General features: G+C 48.8%; 1 protein-coding gene across 2 annotated transcripts; it reads left to right on the top strand.

Annotated features, from left to right (window-relative positions):
• Positions 1-508: 508 nt before the first annotated feature.
• Positions 509-15,412, top strand: NXF1 (nuclear RNA export factor 1). Of its 2 annotated transcripts, XM_004449224.5 has the most exons (21): positions 511-683; positions 2,127-2,310; positions 2,742-2,895; positions 7,297-7,380; positions 7,492-7,596; positions 8,164-8,244; positions 8,365-8,434; positions 8,568-8,656; positions 8,780-8,887; positions 9,052-9,161; positions 10,949-10,985; positions 11,760-11,828; positions 11,913-11,968; positions 12,101-12,208; positions 12,309-12,367; positions 12,464-12,579; positions 12,697-12,739; positions 13,295-13,367; positions 13,866-14,048; positions 14,893-14,953; positions 15,067-15,412. In XM_004449224.5, exons 1-21 carry the CDS (start codon positions 656-658, stop codon positions 15,103-15,105), a joined length of 1,857 nt encoding a protein of 618 aa, XP_004449281.1. In that variant the 5' UTR covers positions 511-655; the 3' UTR covers positions 15,106-15,412. The 2 variants fall into 2 exon arrangements, with proteins under 2 accessions (XP_058161266.1, XP_004449281.1); XM_058305283.2 differs by lacking the exons at positions 14,893-14,953; positions 15,067-15,412 and adding an exon at positions 14,161-14,456 and having other exon boundaries at positions 509-683.
• Positions 15,413-15,425: the final 13 nt, after the last annotated feature.

Consider the following 15,425-nt stretch of genomic DNA (forward strand, 5'->3'; position numbering starts at 1 on the left):
TTTGTGCCATGCATGGTCTTGGGCCGGACGCTGGGGGGAAAAAGCCATGGCCCTTACATTCTAGTGTTTGCTTTCATGATTATTAATCCAATTTATAGGTGGGGAAAAAGGCTCAAAGTGAGCCGACAAGGGGCTGAGCTGAAGCCTTTTTTAAACACTGGCGGAATTCCGCTCGGGGTCGTGAGCGATCACTCGCACTCCGAGGCCCGGGTCTCCCATTCCTCATAATCCTTCATGCAGCCCCTCGTCCCCCTTCCCCTCGAACTTCTAGACCCGAGCACCCCCGAAGGCCATTGTTCTGCTTTCTGCTCCGGAACTACCTCCGGAGATCAGCTGATGGGTGAGAGAAGGTGACGAGGCGAGCTGGCCGCGAATCCTGGGCGGGAAGTGGAGGGCTAAGCCCCGCCTCCCAGCGTGGCTTCCTGTGTGCGCACGCGCAGGGAGCGGCATTTCTCCCCGGAGGCCCCCGCCTCAACTTCGGGCCCCCGGGGGCTCCGCCCACAACCTCGGGACGTCGGCAGTGCGCGACGTACTTCTCCAGATAAATGCGGTGGCGCCGGGTGTAGGAGCGCTTTGGCCCTTAGCTCCCGGGCCGTTTGGACGTTTGGCGGCTTAGCGGCCAGCACTTGATCCTGCTCCTGTTTCTCGCTGTGCCATGGCGGACGAGGGGAAATCGTACAACGGTCAGTGCTGGTTCTTGGGTGGCGGAGCGGGGCGATCTGAGGCCCGGGTGGGCGGCGCCGGCCTAGGCCGCAGACCCAGATCAGGAGGCCGCGAGGGGTCCGGCGTCCGCGGGGAGCGGCGGTGGCGCGGGCCGGGGGGGCCGGGGACGAGGCAGCCCCGAGGGAGGTCCCGGCGGACTCGAGGGTTTGACGCTGGGGTTGTTGACTCCCGAATCGCGGCGTTGTGAGGACCTGCCGCTCGGAGCAGGTGGCTCGGGCGTGGGGTGACGAGATTCCTTTGAACTTTATGGGTGGTTGATACCTGTCACTTCGTTTTGGCGACCAGACTCTTTGCTTTAATGTGAGTGACTCGGTGCTCTGCTCCTGGGCTACCCTGGCGCCCTATTTCCTACCGCGTCCACTCCGTTTTGCCCCCTGCCCTGCAGCTGTCGCTTAATATTTTAGCTCTCCTACTAACCGTCTCGATGTTCTAGTCCATTGTAGTAGTTAGGGGCTCCTGACAGCCGATGTTTGCATCCTCGTCGGCTTAGCCAAGCTTGAGTGAGTTACTTAAATTCTCAGGCCTCATTTTCCAGCCCCTTAATGAAGACAGTAACAATAGCTACCTCCTAAGATGTGTTTGTGTGTGAGAGAGTGAGAGTGTGTGAGAGAGAGTGTGTATGTGTTTAAATGAGATCATTTCTATCAAAGGCTTGGAGCATAGCACCTGGCCCTGGAGAAAGCTCCCAGTGAATGTTAGCTGCTGCTATTTATTTATTATTTTATTCTAATGTCCTTTGTTGAGGCTTATTGTTTGCAGGATACTAGGCGTTAGGCAGACCTGTTTTGGGAGTCATGGACCTTTTTTAAAAAAACTCTTCACACCCAGATTCAGAGGGTCGTATTCCTGGAGAGCATTCGTGGACTCTTGTTTAAGCACCCTAGGTTGGAGCCATAGCTAGCGCCTCAGTCTAGAGTTGTCTCCTGCGTTAAAAGGTGTTTCAGGCAAATGAAACTGAGAACTCATTCAGGAGACTTCAGAGTGGCAGTCTGATAGCAGTTTTAAGTTTGGTCAAATTTGTGATTGATATCTGATGTGCGGGCAGGAGAATGTCGGTTTACTGGGAGTTCATGTTATCATTTTGATTGATTGGTTTTTGGGAGGTGTGAAAGAAGTCTCCTTCCAAAGTTTGTGTAGGGGTCAGTAGATTTGATAGGCTGAAAGAGAGCAGATTTCGGGTGACTCTCAGCCTACCAAATCTTCATTTTCCAGAAGCCCTACACAGTTTTTCAAGAATTTTTGCCCATGTTTCCATATCACTGAAAGGGTTCTTTTCTCCATACAGGCAGAGGAATTTGGATGGAGGTGGCCTCTGTTAGTATGTCTCCTCCAGTGTGCAAGATGATAGCTCGTTGATAGCTGATGACTTATTTTCTAATTTGTGTTCCTGTTTCCAATTCCAGAGCATGATGACCGTGTTAATTTCCCTCAAAGGAGAAAGAAAGGCCGGGGTCCTTTCCGTTGGAAGTATGGTGAGGGGAACCGTCGTTCTGGAAGAGGCGGTTCTGGTGTTCGGTCTTCCCGCCCTGAGGAAGATGATGGAGATGTAGCAATGAGTGATGCCCAGGATGGTGCCCGAGTACGATAGTAAGTGGCTAGTTGGTCTGGTTTGGATTTAGCAACCCACTATATTATGTAGCCCTTTGACTGTCTGTTATTTCTTTTTCCCACCTGGAGAGGTGAGAAATACTAGTTTCAGCTTAATGGCCTAACAGTTTTTTGTTTGTTTTAGGAGGTACCGGAGATTGAACCCAGGACCTCATACATGGGAAACAGGTGCTCAACCACTGAGCTACATCCGCTCCCAGTGAGAGTTGTTTTTTTCATTTGTTTGTTTTTAGGAGGTACCAGGGATCAAACCCAGGACCTCGTACATGGGAAGCAGGCATCAACCACTTGACCTACAGCCACTCCCTGGCCTAACAGTTTTAGTTATAGCTCTGATAACAATGTGGGAAGGTCTTTGTGAAGACTTAAAGTAGCACGTATGGATTTTTTTTCTCTCTGCTTCCCCACAGCACCCCATATGCTCCCCGACCCAACCGTCGGGGTGATCATTGGCATGATCGAGACCGTATCCATGTTACTGTACGGAGAGACAGAGCTCTTCCAGACAGAACAGGAGCTGGCACCAGCCAGGATGGGACCTCGAAGAACTGGTTCAAGATTACAGTGAGTACCTTGGGAAGGTAGATGATGCAGGGGAGACAGGGTGCTGAGCTCAGGGAGAAGGCATTTACTTTTTTTTTTTTTTTTTTTTTTTTATTGACTTTGTAATAATATTACATTAAAAATATATATATATGTGAGGTCCCATTCAACCCCACCCCCCCACCCCCCCTCTCCCCCCCCAACAACACTCGTTCCCATCATCATGACACATCCATTGGATTTGGTAGGCATTTACTATTTATTCCAGAAAATCAGTCTTTTGGCTTTTGCTTTCACAATTAGATATATGTCCTTTTTCCTAAGAATCAATATCTTTGAACTCCTAAGAGCAGGTTGAAGAAAGGGATAGAAGGGGGCAGGCAGAATGGGGAGGATGAGAAAGGTCCTCAAAAGGGAAACATAATAACTGTGGTCAGGAGATGGAGTAACTCCTCCAGATCGCCCCTTTTGGCTCAGGCGGAGTGTGGGGTTGGCCAAATATGGGAGCTGGACTCCCTGGAGTTCTCTGCGGGGTAAGCAAGGTATAAATAATACGTTGGAACTTTTATAGGCCAAGTGTATTAGTCAGCCAAAGGGGTGCTGATGCAAAATACCAGAAGTCTGCTGGCTTTTATAAAGGGTATTTATTTGGGGTAGGAGCTTACAGATACCAGGCCATAAAGCATAGGTTACTTCCTATCAGAGTCCTGGACCTGAAGGGTATTGGGAATGAAAGACAAAGAGAGAATGGGATCAGGGGATCTGAGAGCATTGAAGCCTCAAGCCCATCAGACAAAATTATTGGTCTCAGGGGCTTGCTTACATACCCCAACCGTTCGTGAGAAGCAGCAACTATTCTAGATAACTATTACCATCGTCTCATTCTTTTTTTTTTTTTTTTTAAAGATTTATTTATTTATTTATTTATTTATTTATTTATTTATTTAATTCCCCTCCCCTCCCCCGGCTGTCTGTTTTCTGTGTCTTTTTGCTGCGTCTTGTTTCTTTGTCTGCTTCTGTTGTTGTCAGCGGCAGGGGAAGTGCGGGCGGCACCATTCCTCGGCAGGCTGCTCCCTCCTTCGCGCTGGGCGGCTCTCCTTACGGGGTGCACTCCTTGCGCGTGGGGCTCCCCTACGCGGGGGACACCCCTGTGTAGCAGGGCACTCCTTGCGCGCATCAGCACTGCGCATGGGCCAGCTCCACACGGGTCAAGGAGGCCCGGGGCTTGAACCACGGGCCTCCCATGTGGTAGACGGACGCCCTAACCACTGGGCCAAAGTCCGTTTCCCTCATTCTTAATAATACAGTGGATTAGATAGTAACCAAAGCTCACAATGTTCTATTATGTTATTGAAACAAATATACTCATAAATCTTGTTGCCCACGTCGTTCCTTACTAGCAAGTTCTGGTTCTACCAGAATGTTACATTTCCCTGAGAGATCTATGACCTGCACATATACCTCTAGGGACAGTATGACCCAGTGGTCAAGGAAGTAACTTGCTATTATGGAAACAACATGCCTTTGTTTCCCACATTTCCCCCTTTTTGTTTTAGTCAGGGTGGCTGTACCTGTCTTAGGTTGCCCTCCTCTGAGAGTCTTACCCATCATTGGCTACCAGCCAAGCACTCTGACCATGGGGAATTAGATCAGGTTTTTTGCAAGTTCCAAATTATTAGCTTGTCCCGTCGCATCAACATGGTGCAGTCTTCGACATACTTCTCATCCCAGGCAAGCAACAACAATGAGCAACAAGATTAACACACAAAGTCCTATTCCTAATACTGATAAAAAATGATGAGACTTCCACCAATCTACTGGATTAAATTTATTGAAATGAGAAATGAAATCATTAAAGATATCCTTGTCATCAACTACATCAATCTTATTATGAGACATTTCTAATATCTTTTTCTGTAATTCTTCTATTTCTAATGACATATTACCTTTATGACCTATCAAATGATTTTTAATCTTTTCCCACTCAAACATAGAATTATTATAAGCAAGTGGAGGAATACAAAAGTTGCTTTCATTCCAATCACATTTTAATCCTGTAAGTAAATTTAGGTTATATACTTGATCTCCAAGATGTAAAACTGCCTATTCTAAATCATTAACTCTACTGTATAATTCTTCATCAATATGTCCTTGACTGTGCCATAAGTCACTAGCATTCTTATGCCAATCATGCACGAATTGTTGTGTTTGCACAGTCTCATGAAAGGCCACGGTAGCTATAGTAGCAGCTGCAATGAAATGACACCAATCAGTCCTAATATGCCAGCTATTAGTAGTCCCACAAATTGCTTCGAGCGCTTCAGGATTTCTTGAGCCATATGGAACAGCAGTTGACTCTCAGGTGACGATTGCCAAATTCGGTTCAGTCACACTGGGATCCACACACCCCACTGTCTTCAAGCCATTGTAATGAAATCTCCATTCTGTAAAATGTTTTCAGACAAACAGGTATGCAAGGCCCCACTTTTATAAAATAGAGCATTCTCGGTTATGGTTAATTTTCTGACCACAAACATAAGTATCTCTTACACACAATTGAAAATGATGAATTTGATCTAAATACAGATATTGACCATTCTTACTATTATTCCCAAGCCATTCTATAGTAGAAGCTATTCCTAGAAAAACTTTCCACAAATCTGTTTATGTATAGATATAATGTTACACCATGGAGAAGGGATCCATTTCCCTTTATATTTCCAAACACTATTATTTTTAGTAAAAATTATTTTTTCATCCAATTCAAGGGATTCATGAAAGGGATATTGCACATTACTAACTTGCGGTCCTTTACTATTTAACCCATACCAAATAAATCTGCCATTATATTTAGTGGGACTCCCCATAGGGGCACTTTCCCACACTATTCCATAGGAATCATTAAAAACGACAGATCCTCTTCCTATATGGCACTCTTGCCATCTTTCTTTATCCCTGCTGTCTTTTTGCAGACAATCATCAGTAGGATTTTCGGTCATCATAAAATTGTAACAGGGAAATAATGTCACAATAGACTGAGTATTATAACTTCCATCACCAAAGTCCATTTCCACATGTTGGAGCAAGATGGTTGTCGACATCTGCTAGGATTCAGGCTTCCTGGGTTCCTCTCTTCCCAAGTCTTGCTTCTCTCTGGGCTCAGGGTTCCTCTCTTCCCAGGGCTTGCTTCTTTCCAGGCTCAGGGTTCCTCTTTTCCCGGGGCTTGCTTCTCTCTCCTCTCTGTGAGTACTTCCTGGGGCTCCAGCTTAAGAGTTTAGCATCAGCAGCGGAATTGGCCCGGTGGTTAGGGCGTCTGTCTACCACATGGGAGGTCCGCGGTTCAAACCCCAGGCCTCCTTGACCTATGTGGAGCTGGCCCACGCTCAGTGCTGATGCATGCAAGGAGTGCCCTGCCACGCAGAGGTGTCCCCGCGTAGGGGATCCCCACGCACAAGGAGTGCGCCCCGTAAGGAGAGCCGCCCAGCGCGAAAGAAAGTGCAGCCTGCCCAGGAATGGTGCCACACACATGGAGAGCTGACACAATAAGATGACACAACAAAAAGAACAAAAAAAACCACAGATTCCCATGACAACAACAGAAGCGGACAAAGATGCAGCAAGTAGACGCAGAGAACAGACAACTGGGGTGGAGGGGAATAAATAAATAAATAAATCTTTTGAAGAAAAGACTTTCGCATCAAACGCCAACATCAAAACTCCAGCATCAAAAAGCTCCAGCTCTTGGGGGCGTTTTTGGGACTTGGAGTTGTCCTGGGTGGTCCTGCAGGGACATTACCGGACATTGTATGTCCTCCCTTGGCCCACTGGGTGGAATGTGGGAGACTGTGGACTATGATGTGGACCATTGACCATGAGGTGCAGCAGTGCTCAGAGATGTATTCACCATATGCAATGAATGTCTCATGATGATGGAGGAGATTGTTGTTATGGGGGGAGGAGTGGGGTGAGGGGGGTGGGCGGTATATGGGGACCTCATATTTTTTTAATGCAATATTAAAAAAATAAGACCAAAAAAAAAAGCTCCAGCTCTGTCCTTTGCCATGGCTTTTATCTGTGAATCTCTACCCACGAAGGGGTGGGGACTCAATGCTGTAATGATGTGGCCCAATCAAAGCCCTAATAATTTAATCATGCCTGGGTACAGACCAGGTGACAAACATAATCTAATATCTATTTTTGAAGATACACTAAGTTTTTTATTCTTTAGAGAAATAGTAATTTTAAATGGACAGAAAGGAGATTAAGAAATCCATGTCTGTCTCCAATAGAAAACCTATGACAGTCCTTTCTTTAGAAAATCTTTTAAAACTTGGTAGAGGCCTGAATGGACCACTAGACCTGGTCTGCTTTTCAGCCTTAGTTACATGTTTTCCCCTTCTTTTCTCTTTCTCTCATTTCTAGATTCCTTATGGCAAAAAGTATGACAAATCATGGCTGCTGAGCTTGATTCAGAGCAAGTGCAGTGTCCCTTTCACTCCCATTGAGGTAAGATAAGGACCGAGTGGCAAGCTGGCTGGGCACCAGGGAAAGTGGAGGGGGCCAGCTGGGCAAGGGCTCTGGGCTCCAAGTCTTATGCTCTTATTTCTCCTCTCGCAGTTTCACTATGAGAACAATCGGGCCCAGTTTTTTGTTGAGGATGCTAGCACTGCTTCCGCACTGAAGGCTGTGAACTATAAGATTTTGGATCGGGAAAACCGACGGGTGAGTGTAAAGGGCCTGGCTTGGCTAGGGGTGGGGATTGGTGTGGCAGGCAAACATAGGGTCTTGGTATTAGGACTTGGGGTCCCTTGGAGTTCACTCTGCCTTTTTTTTTTTATATAGATTTTTTTTTTAAGATTTGTTTTTTATTTCTCTCCCCTTCCCTGCCCATCCCCCTCCCCTCAGTTGTCTGCTCTCTGTGTCCATTTGCTGTGTTATTCTGTGCCCACTTGTATTCTTGGACCCAGAATCTGTGTCTTGTTTTGTTGCATCATCTTGCTGCGTCAGCTCTCCATGTGTGCGGCGCCATTCTTGGGCAGGCTCCACTTTCTTTTGTGCTGGGCGGCTCTCCTTATGGGTGCACTCCTTGAGCGTGGGGCTCCCCTATGCGGGGGACACCCCTGCATGGCAGGGCCCTCCTTGCGCGCATCAGCACTGCACATGGGCCAGCTCATCACACAGGTCAGGAGGCCCTAGGTTTGAACCTTAGACCTCCCATGTGGCAGGTGGACGCCCTATCTATTGGGCCATGTCCACTTCCCTACTTTGCCCTTTTTGTCTTCCCTGCAGATATCTATCATCATCAATTCCTCTGCTCCACCCCTGACAGTGCAGAATGACCTGAAGCCAGAACACGTAGAGCAGCTAAAGGTGAGGCAGGATCAAGTAATGCATGTTTCCACCCAGTCCTACCACTTCTCACCCCGTTCACCTCCCCCCCAACACACACAATAACTTCAGGAACCACTGAAGCCTTTTCTTCTCCTCTAGCTGATCATGAGCAAACGGTATGATGGCTCCCAACAAGCACTTGACCTCAAGGGCCTCCGTTCAGACCCAGGTATGGTTGATAGCACAAGCAGAGGCAGAGGGAGAATCTGTCAAGAAGGGAACATTTGAGGTTAGCGTGGTGCTGGTACTGGCCTGGGCAAGGCCCCTCAGACTTTTTTCTTCTCCCTTTCCGTTTCCTGAAGATTTGGTGGCCCAGAACATTGACGTAGTCCTGAGTCGTAGAAATTGTATGGCGGCTTCCCTCCGTATCATTGAAGAGAACATTCCTGAGGTGAGACTGTTGGCTCAGTTTTAACCTTGTGGAAGCACAGTGGGGTAGACAGGAGTTGGGGGACAGATTTATCTTGAATCCTTCCACTAGTGATATTTCCTCTAAATTCTTCTTTCCCCACAGCTATTGTCATTGAACTTGAGCAACAATAAGCTATACCGGCTGGATGACTTGTCCCACATTGTGCAGAAGGCACCGAACCTAAAGATCTTAAACCTGTCTGGAAATGAGGTGAGAATTGGGAGCCCGGTTATGATTTTTATGAGGTGGGCAGAGGTGGGGAGGGCTTGTCTGATGATGGTAAGAGATGAGGGTGGGGATTGGGTGTGTGGGGCATCTGGCTGGTTCTCCTTACCAGGGTCTCTTTTTCCTCCTTTTCTTCCCATCCTTTGTAGTTGAAGTCAGAGCAGGAATTGGACAAGATAAAAGGGCTGAAGCTAGAAGAGCTGTGGCTTGATGGAAATCCCCTGTGTGATACCTTCCGAGACCAGTCCACTTATATCAGGTCAGTTGTGGCCCCTGTCTCCCCTCCTGGGGACCTTCACCCCCTGGGAGGCTGAGCTAATGCACCGTGACCAGTGCCCGTCTGCAGGAGACGTGCAGCCCTGAGCTGGAGCCACCTGTCCTTTGGGAAGATCACGTGCTCCTCCCTTTCGTCTGTCCCTGTCTCCCAGCTTTATCCTGCAGTCTCCTTTCCTTCCTTCTCGCCTGCCTACCTATTTGCCTGGCTCTGTGGCCTTTTTCCTTCCTGCACACAGCCTTTTCTAGAATCTCCCCATCCTGTTGTTCCTACCATGACCTGGGAGTATCTTGTCCCATACATGGGGTTGCCTCGTGCCAAGAGCCTGGTATCACTAGGCTGAGAAAGCCTCCCTGCCCTGGATTTCCTTCTGAGGTGGGCTTTCCCTCCTTTGTCCTATGATGGCCCCTCTTGCCTTTATGTCAAGAGGGACCCCCTTCTCATGTCCACTTGCCAAAGGCTGTCGCCAGGACTTTCCCACTCATGCTGAGGTTGAGGCCTCCTGGGAGCTGGTGCCAAGCAGTCTGTCTCTTGCCCAATGCTACAAGCTGGGCCCTCCCTGGAGAAGAAACCTGGGTTCCCCAAGACATGTGACCAGAGCCGGGGCCCTGCCAGCAGGCGAGGGAACCCCAAGGCAGGTGCTGGGCGTGGAGGCCACGGGGGTATAGGCTGTCGAGGAGACAGAACTGACTGTCTCGGGGGGCGCTGGCCCTCCCTCACTTGCACATCTCACGTCACCCTGCTTGGCCCCGGAGGATGGCTGGTTAGCCAGAGACGGGTAAGATTCCTCAGGGAAGGAACAACCTAAGACAGGCACAGTCGCAGAGGGGCCATCAGGAGAGAACTTGGGGGCCAACAGTGGTGGGGCATAGACCCTCACCCCCCCAATTTTGCAGCGGCCTGAACCCTCATCCCTTGTGAGGGAGGTCTCCTGCCCCCGTGGCTACTTTGTTTCCCACGCCCAGCTGAGATCGGGACCCAGGTAGCAGACAGAGACCTGGCCTACGGCGACTGCCCACTCACCGCAGCCAAGATTTGTTCCCCATTTTTACCTCAGACCACCAGGAAAGGAGCAGCTGAAGGAAAGGGCTGTGTCTGGGTGCCTTTCCCCCTACCTTTTCTTCTTTTTTCTTCTTCCTTTTTTTTTTTTCCCCTAAATGCCTCCTTTTTCTGTAGTTCTTTCCCTTCTTCTCGGCTTTCTCTACTGCCCTGTATCTCCCCCTCTCTCCCTTGTCCCTCCCCTAGTCTACCTTTTCTCTCTCTCCTCCATTTTCTTCTCTCTTCCTCCTTTGCCTCCCCTCTTCCTGAGCCCCACCTTGCTCATCTCCCTGTCCCAACATCCTGTGCCATCCCCGTGGTGTGTCCTGGTCTTGGCCTCGGCCAGACCTGACAGAACTGATGGATACCAGTTGAGACAGCGGAGCCCCTGGGCTCCCACCCCATTCCCTCCTCCCAGGGCTGCACAGGTGAGTAGGTGGAAGGTAAGGGGGGCAGGGAGGGGACGGAGGTCCTGGGCTTAAAGCCTGGGCTGGCTGCTTGTGGCACTTGGGACCAGGGAGAGAGAGTCAGCCTTCAAGGCAGTCCATTTCTGGGTTCCCAGATGGGGAGGGGAGCTGAGGCCATTTCACCCTGAGCTCAGAGGCCAGAGAGGAGCAGGGGGGTGAGCAGGATGGGATGGGCTGTCCCTCGGGTGTTGGTGTATTTGCTCCTAGAGCAGCCCAGGAGGCACGATGGCTCTGAAGCATCTCTCACTTCTGTCCTGTTCTTGGCAGCGCCATTCGTGAACGGTTTCCCAAGTTACTACGCCTGGTAAGTCCATACCTTTTTCATTCTACCCCAAGGTTTTAACTGACATGCCTTTTTTAAATTTTATTTTATTCTATCTATCTATCTATCTCTCTCTCTATCTATCTATCTATCTATCTAATCTATCTCCCCTTCCCCCCCAGTTGTCTGTTCTCTGTGTCCATTTGCTGTGTGTTCTTCTGTGACCACTTCTATCCTTATCAGCAGCTCTGGGAATCTGTATTTCTTTTGTTGTTGTTGCGTCATCTTGTTGTGTCAGCTCTCCGTGTGTGTGGCGCCATTCCTGGGCAGGCTGCACTTTCTTTCGCGCTGTGCGGCTCTCCTTAACGGGGTGCACTCCTTGCATCTGGGGCTCCCCTACATAGGGGACACCTCTGCGTGGCCGGGCACTCCTTGTGCGCATCAGCACTGTGCATGGGCCAGCTCACACGGGTCAAGGGGGCCCGGGGTCTGAACTGCGGACCTCTTATGTGGTATGGACACCCTATCCATTGGGCCAAGTCCGCTTCCTGTGACATGCTTTTGTATGACTATTAGTTTGACAATCTGACAGAGGCTGTAATCCTCCTTCCCTGATAAAACACCTGTAAGAGAAAGTTGCATGTATCAGATTCCTGGACCACAAGTTTTGAAGACCCTGATTGAGGTCCTCCGCCTGGATTTCCCATGCTTTTTTTATATTTGACCTCTGGCCCCTCACTCTTAGTTTTCAATCTACTTACTCATCCAGACTTATTTCTCTGTTTTAAGCAGTCAACTTTCATTTCCCTTTCCCAGGATGGCCATGAGTTACCCCCGCCAATTGCCTTTGATGTCGAAGCCCCTACGATGTTACCACCCTGCAAGGTGAGAAGGTGGTTCAGCATTAGAACTTGTGTGGGGGGACAGTATTGGTCACCTGGTCCTAACGTCTCATCTGTTTGACTCCAGGGCAGCTATTTTGGAACAGAGAGCCTGAAAAGTCTGGTCCTGCACTTCCTGCAGCAGTTAGTATCCCAGGGCCCCTGAAGCTGGGGAGGGCCGGGTTGGTCTAGCACACCTCACTCTTGGGAGTTTTTGGGGTCCCCTTGTGGCTTCAGACTGTGAAGCTGAGGCTTTCCCTCTTCTTTTCTCCACAGGTACTATGCAATTTACGACTCTGGAGACCGGCAAGGGCTCCTAGATGCCTACCACGATGGGGCCTGCTGCTCCCTGAGCATTCCATTCACTCCCCAGAATCCCGCCCGGTGAGCATCCTGTCCCATCCTCAGGCTTCCTGGCAGATACAGGCCAGCACCTGCTTGCATCTTTTCTGCTCAGACCACTTTTCTTCTTTTATTCCCCCAGAAGCAACTTGGCTGAGTACTTCAAGGATAGCAGGAATGTGAAGAAACTCAAAGACCCTAGTAAGTGTGTGATGTGAGCAAAACAGGATGGAAGAAGGCGCTGGAAACAAATCAGTCACAGAGCTTCCCCTGACCTTGGTTTCTCTTCCGCCACAGCCTTGCGGTTCCAGCTGCTGAAACACACACGCCTCAATGTTGTTGCCTTCCTCAATGAGTTGCCCAAAACTCAGCATGACATCAATTCATTTGTGGTAGACATAAGCGCCCAGACAGTAAGTACCTGTTTCTTCCCTGACAGAAGTCCAGAACCAGGGAGTGGGGTCAGGAGGAGGGGGTGGTCCTGGAGCTTCTGGCTAGCCTACATCGAATGGTGGTTTCTTCACTTGCAGAGCACGTTGCTGTGTTTTTCTGTCAATGGAGTCTTCAAGGAAGGTAAAAATCTTTTCCCTGAGTTTGCTCACTTGTCCCTCCATAGCTTGACTCTCTCACTTCCTACCTAGTGTCTTCTCTCCCCTTTTTGCCCTGACCTACGTCTCCCATTCTGCCCCCAAGCTACTTATCTTACATGGTCTGGGTTATGGCAGAAATTTGAGGATTAGGAAGATACAGACTTTGGAGACAGGCATATCTGAATTTTCATCCCAACCTTGGTTATGTCTGTGCACAAATTACATTACTTCTGAGCCTCAGGGTTTTTATTTGTAAAAGGGGTTAGTGATAGCCATTCTGTAGTGGTGCTCTGGGGTGGAAATGAAGTGACTTACAAAGTACCTGATACAAGCCTGGCACACGAGGACACTTACCAGTTGTTACCAGTAACAGTTGTTACCATTATTGTCTCCCTCCCTCACGTCACCTCTGCACTCCCGTCATAATTGTCTCTGTCTGGCCCACGTAGGGTTCTTTATATCCAATAAGACCATGACTCATGACTCATGGTTTATAAACCTAAAGTATGAGCATCTCTTATTGTCATTGTCATTGCAGTGGGCAGAAAGTCTCGGGATTCCCTACGAGCCTTCACCCGGACATTCATCGCTGTTCCTGCCAGCAATTCAGGGTGAGTGTTCTGTTTACTGCGTGGGGCCAGTGGTACCTGGGGGTGGGGTCAATCCTCAGGATGTTTTCAGAGTTTCAGAAAGGCAAGAAGAAATCAGAGGAAGGAGGCTAACAAAATGGTTAAAAACCAGACCGTGGCTCTGCAGTCGAGCTGTCTGGGTTTTCATCCCGGCCTCACCACCTCTATGAGCAGGTTTCCTTAGCTGAAAATTGGTTTATGTATTGGCTCCCTAAGTTTGCTTTGCTGTGAGAATAAATGAGGGCTAAGGACCTGTCTTGGGTTGGGGAAGAATGTATAATTCTAGCACGCTTGGTACATATTCTTCCAAATATGGCGTCTGTGGGAGGGGGTCAGTGATAACAGGGAGCAGCTAAATGTGGGTGCAGGGCCTTGTGGGTATTGAAAGAATCTGAGTGCTGAGTGTCAGAATAGGATTGGAGTTGGGAGGATGAGTTATCAGTCTATCCAGCTGTCTTTAAGGTGCTTTTTGTCCCCAAGGCTGTGCATCGTAAACGATGAGTTGTTTGTGCGGAATGCCAATCCTGAGGAGATCCAAAGAGCCTTCGCCATGCCTGCTCCCACTCCATCCTCCAGCCCTGTGCCCACCCTCTCCCCAGAACAACAGGAAATGTTGCAGGCATTCTCTACCCAGTCTGGCATGAACCTCGAATGGTCCCAGAAGTAAGTACTGGGCACATGCAGGAATTGGGGTAAACTGAAGTAGGGTTGATAAGAATAAAGAGTGCTTCTAGGTTCGCGGTTCAAACCCTGGGCCTCCTTGACCCTTGTGCAGCTGGTCCATGCGCAGTCCTGATGCGTGCAAGGAGTGCCCTGCCACGCAGGGGTGTCCCTCCGCATAGGGGAGCCCCACGCGCAAGGAGTGCGCCCCGTAAGGAGAGCCGCCCAGTGCAAAAGAAAGTGCAGCCTGCCCAGGAATAGTGCTGCACACACAGAGAGCTGACACAGCAAGATGACGCAACAAAAAGAAAAACAGAGTCCCGTGCCACTGACAACAACAGAAGTGGACAAAGAAGAAGATGCAGCAAATAGACAGAGAACAGAGCAACCGGGGTGGGGGGGAGGGGAGAGAAATAAATAAATAAATCTTTAAAGAAAAAAAAAAACGAGTGCTCCTAAGATTTTAAAAGCCAAAATGGTTTTGTTGCTTAAAAAATAAAAGAAATGATCCATAAAACATTTGCTCTGTGCATAAATTAGCATAACACATTTTGTAGCCCAAGTAAAGTCCCTTTTACATGCTGTTCTGCATCTTTTTTTAAAATTTATCATATCTTTCCTTATCAGTATAAAAACTACAGTACTCTCCTTAAAGCTATTTAATATTCCTTTGTATCCCATAGTTTATCGATAGGCATTTGGGACTTTTATTAATTTTTTTATTCTTTATAAATAGTGCAAGGCTGTATAGCATTGTTGGCAGTCTTGGGCAAGTATTTCTATAGAATGGATTTTGAAGTGGCATTTAGTGGCAGAGTGACTGCATTCTATTCTTCGCTCACTCCAGGTGCCTTCAGGACAACGACTGGAACTACACCAGATCAGCACAGGTCTTTACCCAGCTCAAGGTAAGGTTTGGGAATAGTGGCAAGAAGACGCGGCTCCCTGGGCCTTCGAGAGGACCAGGCAGGCTGGGGGTGTGCGGGCCTCCTGGCTTTACCGACCTTTCATTGTTTTCCAGGCTGAAGGCAAGATCCCAGAAGTGGCGTTCATGAAGTGATCCCTAGTTCCCCAGAAGAAGCCCCCTGTAAATAGCCCTTGGATGTTGTGTCGTTGTCATCATTGTCGTCTCTTCCTCTCCTGCCCAAGGCCACCCTGTGACTGTGACTGAGGGGGAGGGCTGCTGGATCCCTCACCTCACCTGCCTTCTGGAAGACCTCCGGAAGATTGAGCCTCATCGGTGCCAGGAAGCCAAAGCTTACTTTGTAGAACTGACACTAACTTTACTCGAAGGACTTAGGTGCTTTGTGTACTTAACTTCCAGAACTCTCCTTACTTTTTAAGATAAAGAGTGATATTGTATTTTGGGTCCTGCCTACT

The sequence above is a fragment of the Dasypus novemcinctus genome, chromosome 10, assembly GCF_030445035.2.
Source record: "Dasypus novemcinctus isolate mDasNov1 chromosome 10, mDasNov1.1.hap2, whole genome shotgun sequence".
Lineage (NCBI taxonomy): Eukaryota > Metazoa > Chordata > Mammalia > Cingulata > Dasypodidae > Dasypus > Dasypus novemcinctus.

Bases quoted from the DNA above. Each gene is read 5' to 3' on its own strand.
- NXF1 (XM_004449224.5), top strand. From the start codon at position 656: ATGGCGGACGAGGGGAAATCGTACAACG. The intron at 8,657-8,779 runs GTGAGACTGTTG...CTTTCCCCACAG, and splicing joins TTGAAGAGAACATTCCTGAG to CTATTGTCATTGAACTTGAG. The intron at 10,986-11,759 runs GTAAGTCCATAC...TCCCTTTCCCAG, and splicing joins TTCCCAAGTTACTACGCCTG to GATGGCCATGAGTTACCCCC.